At 37.8% G+C, this 15,425-nt stretch overlaps 1 protein-coding gene across 1 annotated transcript; it reads right to left on the bottom strand.

Moving 5' to 3' along the window:
• Window positions 1-89: 89 nt before the first annotated feature.
• lysmd4 (LysM, putative peptidoglycan-binding, domain containing 4) lies at window positions 90-4,334 on the bottom strand. The gene is given in 4 exon segments (XM_040025660.1): window positions 90-2,186; window positions 2,277-2,346; window positions 2,348-2,553; window positions 4,240-4,334. Coding segments are annotated over 3 exon segments (744 nt in total). The 5' UTR covers window positions 2,539-2,553; window positions 4,240-4,334; the 3' UTR covers window positions 90-1,703.
• Between the last annotated feature and the right edge of the window lie 11,091 nt (window positions 4,335-15,425).

Below are 15,425 nucleotides of genomic sequence, written 5' to 3'. Positions count from 1 at the left end.
TATATATATATATATATATATATATATATATATATATATATATATATATATCTTAATCTTATTATACAAAGACAAGTGCATTAAAAGAATTAAAAACCACCACCACATAAGAGCATACTTTATAGACAATCACACTTAAAACTTTGCATTCAAACACTGGAACATGCAAAATACAGAGTCTTGCACCACTGTCAGTTTTCCATTGAATTAAAAAAAAATAATGCACCAACAAATATATTCAACATGTTTGTTGAGTTCATTAAATTAAAATATCCAGCCACTAAAATGTGCATAAGCCATGCAAATTCATCAGCCTTCCCTGGTGGACGTCTGCAAAGACAATAAAAACTTGACATTAAGGCACTTAATCAGGCAGAGAACTCAGGCACTCTTTAAAAATAATGAACGTTTAAAAATTAATTATCTTTAAAGTTCACAAGAGTTCACAAGAAGTACCAACATAAGGTATATTGCACTCCATTATTACTGTAAACAAATTCACATATTTGGCACTGTGTACTAAAAAGTCATGAGGTACATTCACAGATACAAAGATTAGACGAGAACAAACACACATGATGCTAAACCCAATGTGTAATAACATAGCTTACCCTTGTTTAAAATAAATGTTATACTCTGATATGATACTAATATGATAAAATCTTGATGCTGACAGTCTTGGACTCTACATTATTACCATGTCGTCATCCGTTGGTTTGCAGGCTACTATCCAAAACACCGATTTGGCACATTAGAACACCAATATGAGAATGGCCAAACTGATAATCCAAAGCATATTTGGATGAAGCTACTCAGATAATGCTGAGCTCAGGCTCAGCAGATCACTTACAAAAGTAAAGAAGAGGTGTAAAGTAAAAGTAAGAGACGAGAGAAAATCTCTTCGACCATGTTGAGTGTTGTTGCAGAGTCACGTTCCCTGTTGGCAGCTCACATATGGAACGCCACAAGAATGTCTCTCTCAAAAAAACTAAACAAGGACACTACCTGTTAACTAAATCATACTTTTTTCATTATTGTTTTACACTTAGTGATAGACCATAAACTCTTGGGAAAAGTGTCCATTCGCTGAGGTAATAAATCATGTGAGCAGTAATTTTCTCATAATCTTTTTACCATTATGATTTTCTTTCATGACTAGAGAAGTCGCCCCATAGCAGGACATTAGGAAAAAAAATACAAGTTCAAGGCACTTGAGCATTAATTTCACATGTCAGAGCTGAAACCATTCATCCATTCATACAGTGGTGTAAAGGCAGACTGTGATAAACATTTTTCTCCCAGAGAAATACTCTGTGTGGTTGCTATTGATGTTCAGGCTGTAGAGTGATTATTTTCACAATGCATATGCAATAATGCTCCAAATTAAGTGAAGCACCTGAGGATCTGGGACATCAGCTGACTGTTTTTCAGTAAAAGTGATTTTCCATGAAAGTGTATTTTACAAAAAATGTACAAATTGTTGGTGTCCTAAAATGTGACAATAATTAGAACAGTATTCAGACATTTCACTTGAAGGTAGAGGCTCCACTGAGTTAAAATCTTGAAAGATTTTGCATCATTGTGATCGTGGTCTACTACCAAGCCCAAGAAGAGAATAGTATTAATTACGTTTCAGGTTTTCCAAAGATCAAAGCCTTCCGATCCTGATTCGTGAAGATCCTTATGCCTTACTGTACTGAGGCTTATCCTTGAGGCATAACTGATGTGTTTTTTGGCTGTAGAGCACCTTTTGTTTTATAAATTATGTAAAATAATGGAAGGACGATGCCTATCAGGAGCATGGCAACTACAGCGTTCCACCAGTTGATTCCCCAGTCAGCACCATAACTGGTCCGACGCTGTCCTTTCAACCCAAAATGCTGTTGTTTTTGCGAGTTATCCAGAAATTCCTCATCTCGATCAGTTGTGGTTTGAATTAGTTTGTTTATATCATTATCCACCTCCATGAGAAAGTCTGTGGCCTCTTGTATATGAGGCTGGGCTCTGGCTTTGTTCTGAGGCTCCACTGGTGTTTGAGAAGCATGGGGCATTTCTTCTTGAGGATCACTCGGATTTGAGAAAGTTTCAGTTAAGAAGCTGTGTTGCTGAACTGGTATTTTGATGAATTTCAGTGCAAATAGATCTTGTTCCTTCATTAGGTTGTTCACCCGTTTTATATCGGCTACCTGTTGAAAAAGTGACAAACGTACATCAATATAAGCACATGAAGAAAAATAATTTAACAAAAATGTCTGCAGCTATGAAAAAGCTTTTACCTTGCAGCCATATTGCAGTGCAAGCTTGCTGAGATTATCATCGGCTAACACTTCCCGCACCAGCAAGCGGGACATTTTTCAGTCTGTCCTCCTGGTCCTGGAAATCCCGTGGTCTCAACTCCATGACACCGAGTTCCTCATCGTCTGAAGATGCAGCACATTCATTTGTTTTCCTCCTGAACATATAGACCTGGCCATCTGCACTGGCGTGAACATCCACCGGGGCCTGGAAAGCCCGCGGACCATTCTCCCCCCGCCACATAATTAAAACACCAACCTGTAAATGTAAGCACATAGCTAATATTTACACATGCACAGTCATGCTTGCACAGTAGATAAAGTTACATGGAACATATGTTCTATGTTTAAGTAAGTTCTGTACAAATTTATGTTTTGTCATTCATAATTAAATGTGCAATGTAGACACAGTTGGGTTATGTTAGTGTTATAAACGGCCCAAAATCTTCACTCCACTAAAATGATCAATGTGCTTTTCTGCCATGTTTTACAATAACATTGGATGGTAATCAAAAGAGAATTAACAAGGTTGGCTAGTTTCTATTTAAAGATGATTAACCATGCTCTGACTGGAGGTGTTCTAAAAAATGAACAAAAAAAAAAAAAAAAAAAAATACAGTTTTGCTATCTACAAGGCAATCATACAGCAGGAAGAAGTCAACGAAATTGAACCAAGCTTCAGCCAAGACAGTATCTGAGATGATCCACCCACAACACAAGGTTAGTCTACAGTATTCAGTTGTGTGTGAATATGTACTGATGCTGAGCTTAATCTCCACATTGAAATCTTAAGCCAGCCGAGAGTGATTTAGCAAGTCCATGGGCTACAGTTGCATCATGAGGTTTTAAAAATTAACAGACGTACTGAATGTGAATAGTGCTAATAAAAAGGCAGAGTGGCTGACAATCACCACTGGTTATTTGGGGTAAGTGGGGGCTTGTTTCTACTAAATAAAACAAGACACAAAGCACTGCAGCCTGCCTGTTCTTAAAAAGACAGCAGCCTCAATAAATACAGTATACTCCTGAACCTGAAGCATAAATGATACCTCATTACTTAACAAGCAAAACCCATCCACCAGGCTCTAGTTATTATGGCATAAGAGAGGTGGGCAATCTTCCCAGTGGGTCATATGAGAAACTGAGACTGTGGAGTGCTGCACCAAAAAGCTTATAAAAAGATAGAATTATCACTGGGTAGATGATTGATGATCCAGTTCCCAAGAAACACTAAAACTATGGCATGCTCTTTTGTTTTCATTTACAAGCTGAAAATGTTAAGTTTGTTTTCCTTTTCAGTGTCTTTATTTTAGATTAGGAGAACATTGTTCACCTGATTGTTGCAAATTTATTTGGGATACACACTACTGCATCCAAAACAAAAATGAATCAACTCTGAATGATAAACCAAAAAGACACAGGAGTTACAACCGCTATATTGTGTGAAACGCCTTTTCGAGTACGTAAAACACTTTTTTACATTACATTATATTTTACATTAGGCGGCAGACAACATTTTTCCGGGTTAAGTACAGCCAGAAAAAAATTCTATTACATTAAACGCAACATTTGTCTAATCTACCAACTTTTCGACATCATAACTTGGGGCAATTTAAATACACTTTGTGATGGAAATTGTAACCCCCACCAGGGCAAAAATTCTTACCATATACAGTACTAACAGAACATGTTTCCTAAGAACGGAGCTTACTGTGCGCACTTGAATGCAGCAGTAACTTGAGCTAAAAGGAGCTAATGCTAGCAGGTTAGCTTAAGGAGTTCGACTTCGGTTCACAAACTATCGTCATCGCGACAAAAACCAAGCAAGCGACTCGGTTTACTTCTATTATAAGTACAACAGGGTCATTCGTTGGAGAATAAAGACCAAAGGAAAACACTTTTACTGACTTCAAACGCCCAGAGTACATTGTTTCTTTCCAATTACCTTATCCAAAATGCATGGGTCACTAATTCCTAGACCAGTCTGGTTGGCTTTTCTTCTTCGTCGCACTCTAAAACGTGTTGGTATTATACGAGCATGCAATAGCGCCACCCGCGATGTTTCAGGCTAAACACATCGGTTACAATCGGTTAAAGATGATAGACCAAAGTGTTATAAAGAGTTATTAAAGTTTTTTTAAATTGGGTTTTAAAATTTGTTGTCAGTTCAATTAAATTTTATTTAATTTTCAGTCTTTTTGCTTGTTACTCTAAAGTTTGTAGTGGTCACGCAAACAGAGGAGGAGGATCTCAGAGTATGACGAGTGGTGAGGAGGATATGCAGCAGATTAGAGTGATATACAGGAATGAGATTATAGAGATACTAAGAAGTAGAATCTTAACATTAATCCAATATTCTACAGAAAGCCAGTGAAGCTGTTTAAGTACTGGAGGGATATACTCTATAGAAAGTCTTCTGGTAATAACACAAACAGCTTCTGAATAGGAGTCAACTATAATGTATTTTCACAGTTGTAGTTTTTGTTTGTAGTTTTGTTGCTTTAATCTTATCAGGGTAGTGGTTTAAATACCTGAGTTCAACTATGCAAAGCAATGGACAGTGCACAAGAGAGACAAAGAACAGAGTGCAAATGAAGTTGAGTGGGTGGAGCTGAGTGCAAGAGTGAAAGATAGTAGTGAACCTGTTATGACGTATGGTCTAGAGACAGTGGCACTAAAAATGCTGAAGGTGTAGGTAGCAGAGTTGAAGATAAAGGAATTTTCATGAGTGTATCATGAGTGTTATGAAACCCAATAACCAGTTGTGCCACCCTTAGCAGCAACAAGTACAATCAAATGTTTGTGATAAACATTAACACGTTTTTCACATCACTTTTGCCCCACTCTTCTTTGTAGAAATTATTTTAATTCAACCACACTGGAGGGTTTTCTAGCATAAACCAGAGCATCTCAATCAGATTTAAGTCCGGGCAGATCACCCCAAAACCTTCATTTTGTCTTTTTTTGAGCCATTCAGATGTGAACTTGCTGAGGTGTTGTCCTGCTGCATAACCTGAATTTGAGATTCAGAACACAAAGTGATGGTTGGTCTTTCTCCAAGACTTTTTGGCATATAGCAGAATTCATAGTTCATCAATTACACAAGTTGTCAAGGTCCCAAAGCAGCAGAGCAGCCCCAGACCATCACACTACCACCACCATGTTTGACTGTATGATGTTCCTTAATGAAACACTGTCTTAGTTTTATTCGAGATATAACAGCACTCAAACTTCCAAAAAGTTTCACTTTTTTCTCATCAGGCTGCAGAATATTTTCACAAGCGTCTTGGGGATCATGAAGATGTTGTTTGGCAAATGTAACATGAAGCTCTGCGTTCTTTTTGGTTTGGTTTCCGGGTTCTTTTGTGACCTCCTGGATGAGTCATTGATGTGTTCTTGGAGTAATTTTGGTATGCAGTCTCCATTTGTGAATAATCGTACACTAGAGTTGCAATGCCTTAGAAATGGCTTTGAATTTGTTTGATGATATGTAATATTTAAGTATGACAAATATGCAAAGTCATTTAAAAAATCAGGAAGGGGATTAAATACTTTTTCACTGCACTGTATAAATTCTGATTCCAATTGCTGTACTATTTTTGGTCCTAAATCTGTTACCTGTGCAACAATAACATCGGAGTGAATGCAAACTAGTACAAATGGCAAATGTCAAGGTGGATTCATTAGTAAAGAGACATGCTGTGAGGTGTTTTTACTTATAATGTTGCTTCAGTCCATAAAACAACTCACAAATATTATATTTGTTGTGTTTCTATACCTATTTTGGGGTGTAAACAAAATCAACATGAACTTAAAAGTTGAAGAATCTGTTTTACAGTTAGGGGACTGCTGCTGAATATTAAGATAGCAGAATTAATGACCAAAAGTATTAATTACAAAATGCAAGACAGTAGTAATGCCCAATGCAAAAACCCATTTTACAGATAGATGACAAGAAACTGTTCATAAACATAAAATGAGGTATAATGTATATTAAAAAAAAGACAGCCCTTTAGTGTTTTCTGCTTAAAACGATCATTTTCTATGATTGTGACATCTGTTGGTGGAAAATAATCATTACAGCTCATCTAAGTTGCTGAGACTCAAGTTATTTGCCTGCTGTAATTTTGCTGGTGAAAAAAATGGGATGGTGAGCACAGTATCAAGCAGCACACAGTCTTGAGCTGAGAGTCTGTCATAACCTTAGTATTAGTCCCTCTGTCCTAAGGCAAAGGACCGGAGTTTATAAAAAACAAGAAAAAGAAAAAAACTCACCGTAGTGGTGGTATCTCATTTTACCACTAGATGGGGCTATTAGTCTTTCAGAACTTGCCAATTTAAGTTCGTCTGTTAGGCGATACAAAGTGTTTTCTGGCATTATTTTAATCCTTTCCTGTTATTAGTTAGTCACTGATGTCTTCTGATGTCTCAACTTCTCATAGATGAGAAGCTCCTCCCGTCTTCTCAAAGACATAGACTGAGTAAAAACATGGAAATAACTGATTAATAAAATGTGTTTATGTATTTCATCTAGCTATATCCAGCTGTACTGAAATAAATTCCAAAATAATGCAGCTCATTCTGGTGCATCTGTGGTTAATATAACTATTTGTCAGACATAGAAAATAATAATTAACATTATTATGGAAGCCTGCTTTTATCACACAATATGCTTTAATCACTATTTGGTAAAAAACAAAAAACAAAACAAACAAACATCCATCCATCCACTTCCGCTTATCCTTTTCAGGGTCGCGGGGGGCGCTGGAGCCTATCCCAGCTGTCATAGGGCGAGATACACCCTGGACAGGTCGCCAGTCTGTCGCAAGGCTAACACACAGGGACAAACAACCATTCACACTCACATTCATTTGCACATTCACACCTAGTGACAATTTGGGTTATCCAATTAACCTATCCCCACAAGCTGCATGTCTTTGGACGGTGGGAGGAAGCCGGAGTACCCGGAGGGAACCCACGCAGACACGGGGAGAACATGCAAACTCCACACAGAAAGACCCCGGCCTGATGTTGGAATTGAACTCAGGACCTTCTTGCTGTGCGGCAACAGTGCTAACCACCGTGCCACCGTGCTGCCAACAAACAAACAAACAAACAAAAAAAACCCCAGCATCTTACTGTAATCACATTACATTTTTCAGTAGTGCAGTAATGTAATGTGTTAATGTATTAACAACAACCCCAAACATGCTTTTTTCTTTCTGCACACTTGTTTTACAATCAAATGATTTCAGTTTGTGCACAGGAGGAGAAAAATGGTGAAATTGTCTTTAAGGAGTGGAAATCAGGAAATTACTTTTATGTTTATTGCACAAAAGGACAAGAGTGTGCTTGAAGTGAAAACTACATCCAGGACAGAAACAGCCCGCTACAATCAGCATGCTAACACAAAGATAGTGAAAAGAAACAGCACTAAGCACAAGTCCAAAACTGTACTGTTTGTATGAAATATATTTGAGACCTGAAATGCCATTATCTGGTTTACTCTCATTAGTCTTGTGAATCAGACAGTCAAACACTTTGTAGGTTGCAGCACATTGGCATGGGTCAGCTCAAGAGCTGCTGGTACATAGAAGATAAATGCTAAGCTAATTATTAACTGACCATTGCCACCAGTTTTCACAGTTCTTTGTCCAAAGCCCTATAATGTCACTTAAGTAGCAAACTTGAATGATAATCAAACTCATTCTCCATGCTGAAAGACTGAAACATAACTTAAAAGGTATTAATTTAACACACGGGGGACTTTAGCCAAAAAGAGTTAGCTTAAGCAATATAAAAACAACACATTAAAAACATGCACTACTTGAAGATTTCCCAGATAAATTTATTTGAGAAAGAAAGAAAGCACTGCTGAACTCACCAACACAAAAAAGACCTGGGCGTCCCAAAAGACAACAGTGGTGGATGATCCCAGAATTATTTCCACGGTGAAGTGAAACCCCTTCACAACAGCCAACCAAGTTAACAACACTCTCCAGCAGGAAGGCATATCGATATCCAAGTCTACCATAAAGAGACAACTGCATGGAAGTAGATACGAGGGTTCACTGCAAGGTGCAAGCTACTTATAAGCCTTAGAAATAGAAGGGTTTGATTGGAGTTTTCTAAAAAATAACATCTAAAAAAATCAGTTCTGGATAAACATTCTTTGGACAGATTAAACCACAACCAACCTCTACCAGAATGATCACAAGAAAAAAGTATGGAGAAGATGTGAAACAGTACATGATCCAAAGCCTCCTACATCATTTGTAAAAGATGGGGGAGGCAGTGTGATGGCTTGGGTGTTCATGGCTGCCAGTGGCACTGAGACACAAGTGTTTATTGATGATGTGACACAGGACAGAAGTGGCTGAATTAATTCTGAGGTGTTTAGAGTTAAATACATTGTTTCATAATGGTTCATAATACAGATGGACAATGACCCAAAACATACTGTCAAAGCAACCCAGTTGTTTCTTAAAGAAAGAAAGAAAGAAGTGCAATATTCTTGAATGGTCAGTCACCTGATCTTAACCCAACTGAGCATGCATTTCACTTTTTGAAGACTAAACTTCAGACAGAAAGGCTCACAAACAAACTAAACTAAAAGCCGCTGCAGTAAAGGCCTGGCAGAGCATTAAAAAGGAGGAAACCCAGCATCTGGTGATGTCCATGAGTTCAAGACTATCCAATTTTTATCCAATCATATTGTTCAGTCCACTGAATTAAAGCTGAAAGTCTGCACTTTAATGGCATCTGAGGCTTTACATTTAAAATGAATTGTGGTGATGTACAGAATCAAAGTTAGAAAAAAGTTGTCTATGTCCAAATATTAGTGGACCTAAGTGTATATGACAAAGATTTGGTGCTGTAGTAAAACAAAGAAATCTTTAACTACTCATCCACTGACACATTTTACAGTTGACCCAGCAACAGTCATAAACTGTGTCTGACCGTGTTTAAAATGCATGCATTAACTTGGACAGGAAGTTGAATTCAGGTAGCAAAAAATGATCGGATATGTGACTAAGAGTCAAATTCAGAAAATAAGCACACTTAACTGTGATTGACTGTCCGCGAATAGAAGCAGTCTGTAATTTCTAAACTGACCTCTGCAGCAAAGTGTAGTGCTTATTTGAGTGTTCTTTGGAATAGCTAGTCTCTACTTTGTTTTTACTCTATGCTTTCATATGAATCCCTTCAGAGTAGCATTCAGTAACACATCTGTTCAGTCAATTGGGTGTGTCTATTGCACAGAGATGTGTCAGTGTCAGCTCCTTTCCCAGACATCTAGTAACAAAATTGTGACTTTTGAAGTAATTTTTAACAAACTTCCCACTTGCTTTACCATATTTTCTGCACTAAGGTGCACTTAAAATCCTTTAATTTTCTTAAATATCGACAGTGCGCCTTATAATCCAGTGCTCCTTATGGTCCAAAAAATACGGTACATTTAGATAAACAATTTTCAGTGCAGTGGTACTTTCAGGTCACTGGAACGTGTCAGGCATATCTGCCATAACGTGTGTCCTTCACATTGGAAATCAAACTACAGAAATCAATTTTAAGTTACACTGCAAGTTGTTCATTGACATTAAAGAAGCATTTGATATTTGACAAGTGCTACAGAGTGCACAGTTAAGTGAGTAAAGTAGCACTGCGTCGCTAACTAACTACTGTATATAGCTTACCGTTAACTATGGCTATTGGGTGGCTGTCCAAACTCTTAATTCCTCCCAAGCCACACGGGTGAATTATCAGTTTTAAATACTTCTTACAGATGAAGACATGACCCATGTTCTGCCATACCACAATAGCAGACCTGCTATTGCTATTGTAGTGTTGCTTTCAACTTGTGCATACTCATTCAGCCCGAAACCACAAATGACCTCCAGCTGACTCCTTTAACAAGACACCAAAGTAACCTCAAATGCCAGTCTGATTTTGTAGTGACAATATAAACCTGTCTCTTAATTAAAGAAAATCATTCTGCAGTAATTGATATCATGTTCTCTGATTAACTCTTACTCCCAAGGAGTTGTTTTTGTTGTATGTTCTGCCAGCACAACCTCTGCATTATTGAAGTGAAGCTTACTGTTGACTTCATTGTCTCATAAAGTCACCTTTCACTTAAAGAAGCTGAATGAAAGTAAAGTTAATGTTTCCTTAGAGGGAATCATCATATCATTTACATTGCATTCAGACTCAAGGTGTAACACTGAATGGTGATCAACAGAGCGGCATGATTTGCGATATTTCAGGGCCACTGAACAGCTTGTCCAGATGACAGAGAGATAGGGAGAGATAGAGATAGAGAGAAGAAACGCAAAACAAGTGAAAGAGAGGTGGGAGAGGGACAGAGATAAAACCACGTTGCCCACAGAATACCAGAAGGGGTTTGCCTTAAATGATTCAGAATGAGGATTAAATATTCATTGAGGTGAAAGATTCATGTACGCCACATCTGTGAACTCACGGCTGTATGGCCACATTACTGCATGTTTCACTATCCTGTGTTCAAAGTTTCAATTTGTATTGTGTGATTAATTTGTGATACCTTCACATATACTTCTAAAGCCAAAGGTTTGAACCTTTACTCACAAAACCACACAAAAACAAAGATATGATCACATATGATGTTGCAGTATTTATATGCCCAACACTGGTTTCATTCACTTTTCTTTGACCCACATCTGCCAACTTTTTCTTTCTTTTCTTTTTTTGGTAACATTGTTCCTAAACTTTTGTTCACTTACACCCAAATTATCTTTATAGAAACTATCAGAAAGTTGTTCGGGTAAAATAAAACTAGCTCATAATCAGTGTATGCGCACATTTAGTTTGCAATCAACAAGGGCAACAGTAGTTCTGTTCATTTTTATTGAAGTGTTGACACAGGCCCGATTATACCTGATTGCTGTATACTGTGAAAGACACTTGATTATTTGTCTTGCAAAAAATAGAGCGTGAGAGTTTTGGCTTCATCTGCTGGATGGATGTTGAGATGAACCACAGGTAACTGCAGCTTTGTCTTAGGAATCCGTGGGGGTCCTGCAGTAGTCGGCGTGGGGAAACCAAACTGAATCGTTATGACTCGGGGTCATGGCAGCAGTTCAGATGTTTATTGATTAAACGTCAGCTGCCCAGGTGAACGTGATTCACAACACTGAGGGGCGTAATTCAACAATCCATCACCAGTAGAGGAACATTCAAACCAAAACATCATCGCTGCGTGCTTAGATCTCATGCTACTGCAAGAGTGGTGGTGTGCTGTAATAGTTAGGAGAGGCTGCACATAAGTTCTCAGAGTCCTGGAACGACTAAATGTTGAGTTGTCAAGGGAGGTACAGCTGTTATGAAAATTGATGTTATCTATGCTTTGAGAGAACACAATAATGCTGGGTTATTTGTATATGTGGACTGAGCAAGGTTTATTTCTTGATGGGTTCAAATAATCTTTTGATTCAGCTTAGTAGTATTTAGTATTTATTCTTCAACCGGAGAGAGGGAGTATATAATCAGGTTTTATCTGTCTGTTTGTTATTGGGTCTAGTGTCTACAGTTTTCAAGATATAATTTTCAAATTTTGCCTGATGGTCAATACCAGTAACAGCTCGAGCGGATTTAATTTAGATGAAAATCAGGTCAAGGTCACACCAAATGTGGAAATCATTTAAAACTTTAAAATTTCTTCAAACTTTACAAGAATATACTAGGTCTTGGTAGACATAAATACCTAGGTTGGCTAAGCATTTGACATTGACTGTTAGAACCCAAAGTTTGCCTCTTATCTGTAGTTATTTGTAGTTATTGTTATTTAATTTAATAACTGTACAGTACTCTGTTTATAGTAACCATTGTCCATATGTAAATATGTAAGAAAAATTGTGTATGTTTCTGTTCTGTGTCCTGTGTACTGTTTGTTTGTTTAAGTGTCTTTCTGGCTGCTGTTACAACCAAATTTCCCCTTGTGGGACAATTAAAGGATTATTCTATTCTATTCCATTCTATTCTATTCTATTCTATTCTAAACAATGACCTTGAATTTTTTTTTCATAAAACCATATCGAGTATAATGTATCATATTGAAGGCATGGAAAGAGCTTTACAGAGCTTTTTATTTTCCAATGTGGCGCCCTACGGCACCACATCAAAGTTTTTGCACAGTCCTTGGGTGCTGTTGTTAAAGCCTTTGCAATTATCTTTGGAGTATCTAACTCAATTATAAAGTGAAAATTACCTTTTTTAAGGTTCTTACATTTGATGTATTTTCTGCATTTTAATATATTTTTAACCTGAATATGTTTAATATTACTATTAAACTCTTAATATTCACTAATCAGCTTTGCAATTTATTGTTAAATTAACCCGTTATTTACCAGTAACTGATTAAATGTTTGTATAACCCACAGTGTACCAGAGTTGGGGCATTTGGTATGTGTTCAATTTAAGAAGAACAAAATCATTCACATAGATAACAGAAATAATTATATTTTAGCATTAAAATTTGAATTTGAATTAAAGAGACTGTGAATATTGGTGAATTAACTTAAAAAATGATTTTGGTAGTACTGTGTGTATATACATTTGATTATTCTCTAAAAACCAGGATGGGGGTCATTCATAATAAGTAAATAAATATTAATACCATCTGCATAATGAGAAAGACAGGAACTGCATGCACAACAAGCATCCTTGCATATTATAATATAATGTCAGTGCTGATGTGCTCTCTGGGTACTATTCAAGTCAACAAAGGCCTTCATCCAGGGGACTGGGGAGCGGTTTGCTCAGAGGTGCAGTGGAACTGTGTGTGGGGTATATTAATTTGGATTCTGGACCCTAAGGGTGACCCCTCACATGAGACATAGCTCTGGCAGTCCTGGTCTTCATGCAGGCCATGAGCGTACAGTGACACATAACCTTGCCCTGTCACCACCCTCACCACTGTGTCAGATATCATTACTGTGATTGACGTTGAGCTAACACTCCAGTCCTATGAGATTTGAGGCTCTGTATAACCTCGCCCTAGTTGCGTACCAGGGCTAGGACATTTGGGGCATTGTACTGGATCATGATGCCATCTGTGTTTCTAGCTTGTACTTCAGTTTAACAAGGTCACAAGCTTTGGTAACCTTGTGTTAATGCGCGGTCTTTTCAGCCAAAATGTTTTTGGAAAGTAGTAGATTTCTAAAGAATAGTGAACAGCTGGTGTTATACACCAGTATCACATTAACACTATAACTTGAATGAATGTGCATAGTCTTATTTACTGTAATCTATAGATCACTAGTGACAGCAAACTATAAATGACACACAGTGTAATTAAATGCTTTAAATGGGAATGGACAAGTGTGCAATTCATTAAAAGGTGCGGGACAAGATATTAACATTGCATTTTAAGTTATGGCTTCCTCCTGCAATGCGATTATTAGCATTCTGGTGCAAATATAAGTTTTCTACTGAAACATGCAACTGTTGTAAACAAATACGCAAACTAACTTGATTTACCAGAGAGGGCAAAGTGAAGGTATGTAGACACAGTCAAGCCAAGCATCTGAAAGTAAAAAGGTGATTTAAGGGACTTTGAATGGGACATGGTTCTCGGTGGCAAACCAACTGGTCGAAGTATTTCAGAAACTGATGATCTACTGGGATTTTCTTGCACAGCCATCTCCAGGGTTTATATCAGCTTTAAGCTGATAGGAAGGCACGAGAACTCAAAAAGCCACTGGCAGATGGGCTACAGCAGCAGCAGATCACACCAGATGCCACTCATGTCAGCTAAGAACAAAAAAAAACTGAGGCTACAATTCACACAGGCTCACTAAAATCAGGCAACAGAAGATTGGAAAAAGATTTCCTGGTCTGATGAGTCTTGATTTCTGTTACAGCATTTGAATGGTACAGAATTTGGTGCAAACATGAATGCATCCTGACTGGTGCCAACGGTTCAGTCTGCTGATGGTGTGGGGAATATTTTCTCCACACACTTTGAGCTCCTTAAAATCAGTCTGAGGTGGGAGGGAACAAAGTGCAAATATGTTGTTTCTGTACTTAAGTAGAATTTTCAGGTATCTGTAATTTATGTGAGTAGTTATTTTTCTGACTGCTTTTTACTTTTACTCCCTTCTTTTTTAAAACAAGCATCTGTACTTTCTACTCCTCACATTTTCAAAACAGGCTTGTTACTTTTGCCCTAATGCATTTGGGTGGAGTTATTATTTCGTCACCGCCAGCCTTCAAACACCAAGCCGATTTGAGCTTAAACAGAAACACGTGAATGGCAGTCCTGTTCGTGTATTGATCACCAGAAGATGTCGCATATAAAGAGATGATGCGTGCCAAAGTCAGGGGTTAAAAGTGTTGTTTTTGCTAAAACACTGGAACCACTGCGGGTGTCCGTAAGTTGCGGGTACTTCAGCACCTAGCTAGTGCTACAAAAGCGGAGTGGGGAGCATAAAGGGAGTGACTTTTTTTTTTTAAGTGTCAGGTCATTTCAAATGCAGCGTTTCTATTAGCTTAACAAACATCAGCATCTTTCTTGGTCTTCAGACAATAATTCTGATGGCAAAAGAACCAAACGGGACAGGCGAAAAAACCCCAAACAAACATCAGCAAACACACAAGCTGTTTGTGTTCAGTTTCTTGCGGTGTGTTGCTAGCCAAAGGTCCAGCCTGCTGTATTTCAAAAGGAGAGAAAAGAAAGAGCTCTACTTCACTCAGAGATGGAGAAAGATAAGAAAGCCAGGACAGGACAGGACAGGACAGGAGAGCAAGAAGAGAGGTTAGATTTAAAGGTAAAGACTGTTTAGTTAAAGCTTACATCAAGTCCTCATGTTTTTAAGTTAGATATTGGGTCTGTACATGTGACATTATGTTTTTTCATATTGTGAAACATGCTACAAATCAAACTGAGGTAGTAATGAAAATCCTGCATGAAATGCATGAACATCCTCTGCAGGTTAGTGCAGGATAAACAGGTTAGTTTGCGCTATTGTGATGGATTTAAAGTACTGAACAGTGTGTGACTGGTGGGCAGTGGCTATGGTTTCATGGTCAGAGTAAGGTTACATCAAGTGCAACACAGATTCATATGAATTTTGGCTGATGATGCTTAGATTA

This window comes from Simochromis diagramma, unplaced genomic scaffold (assembly GCF_900408965.1).
Source record: "Simochromis diagramma unplaced genomic scaffold, fSimDia1.1 OVJJ01000293.1, whole genome shotgun sequence".
Classification (NCBI taxonomy): Eukaryota; Metazoa; Chordata; class Actinopteri; order Cichliformes; family Cichlidae; genus Simochromis; species Simochromis diagramma.
Note: the sequence above shows the minus strand (reverse complement) of the source record. Positions and strands in the feature narration are given on the sequence as shown.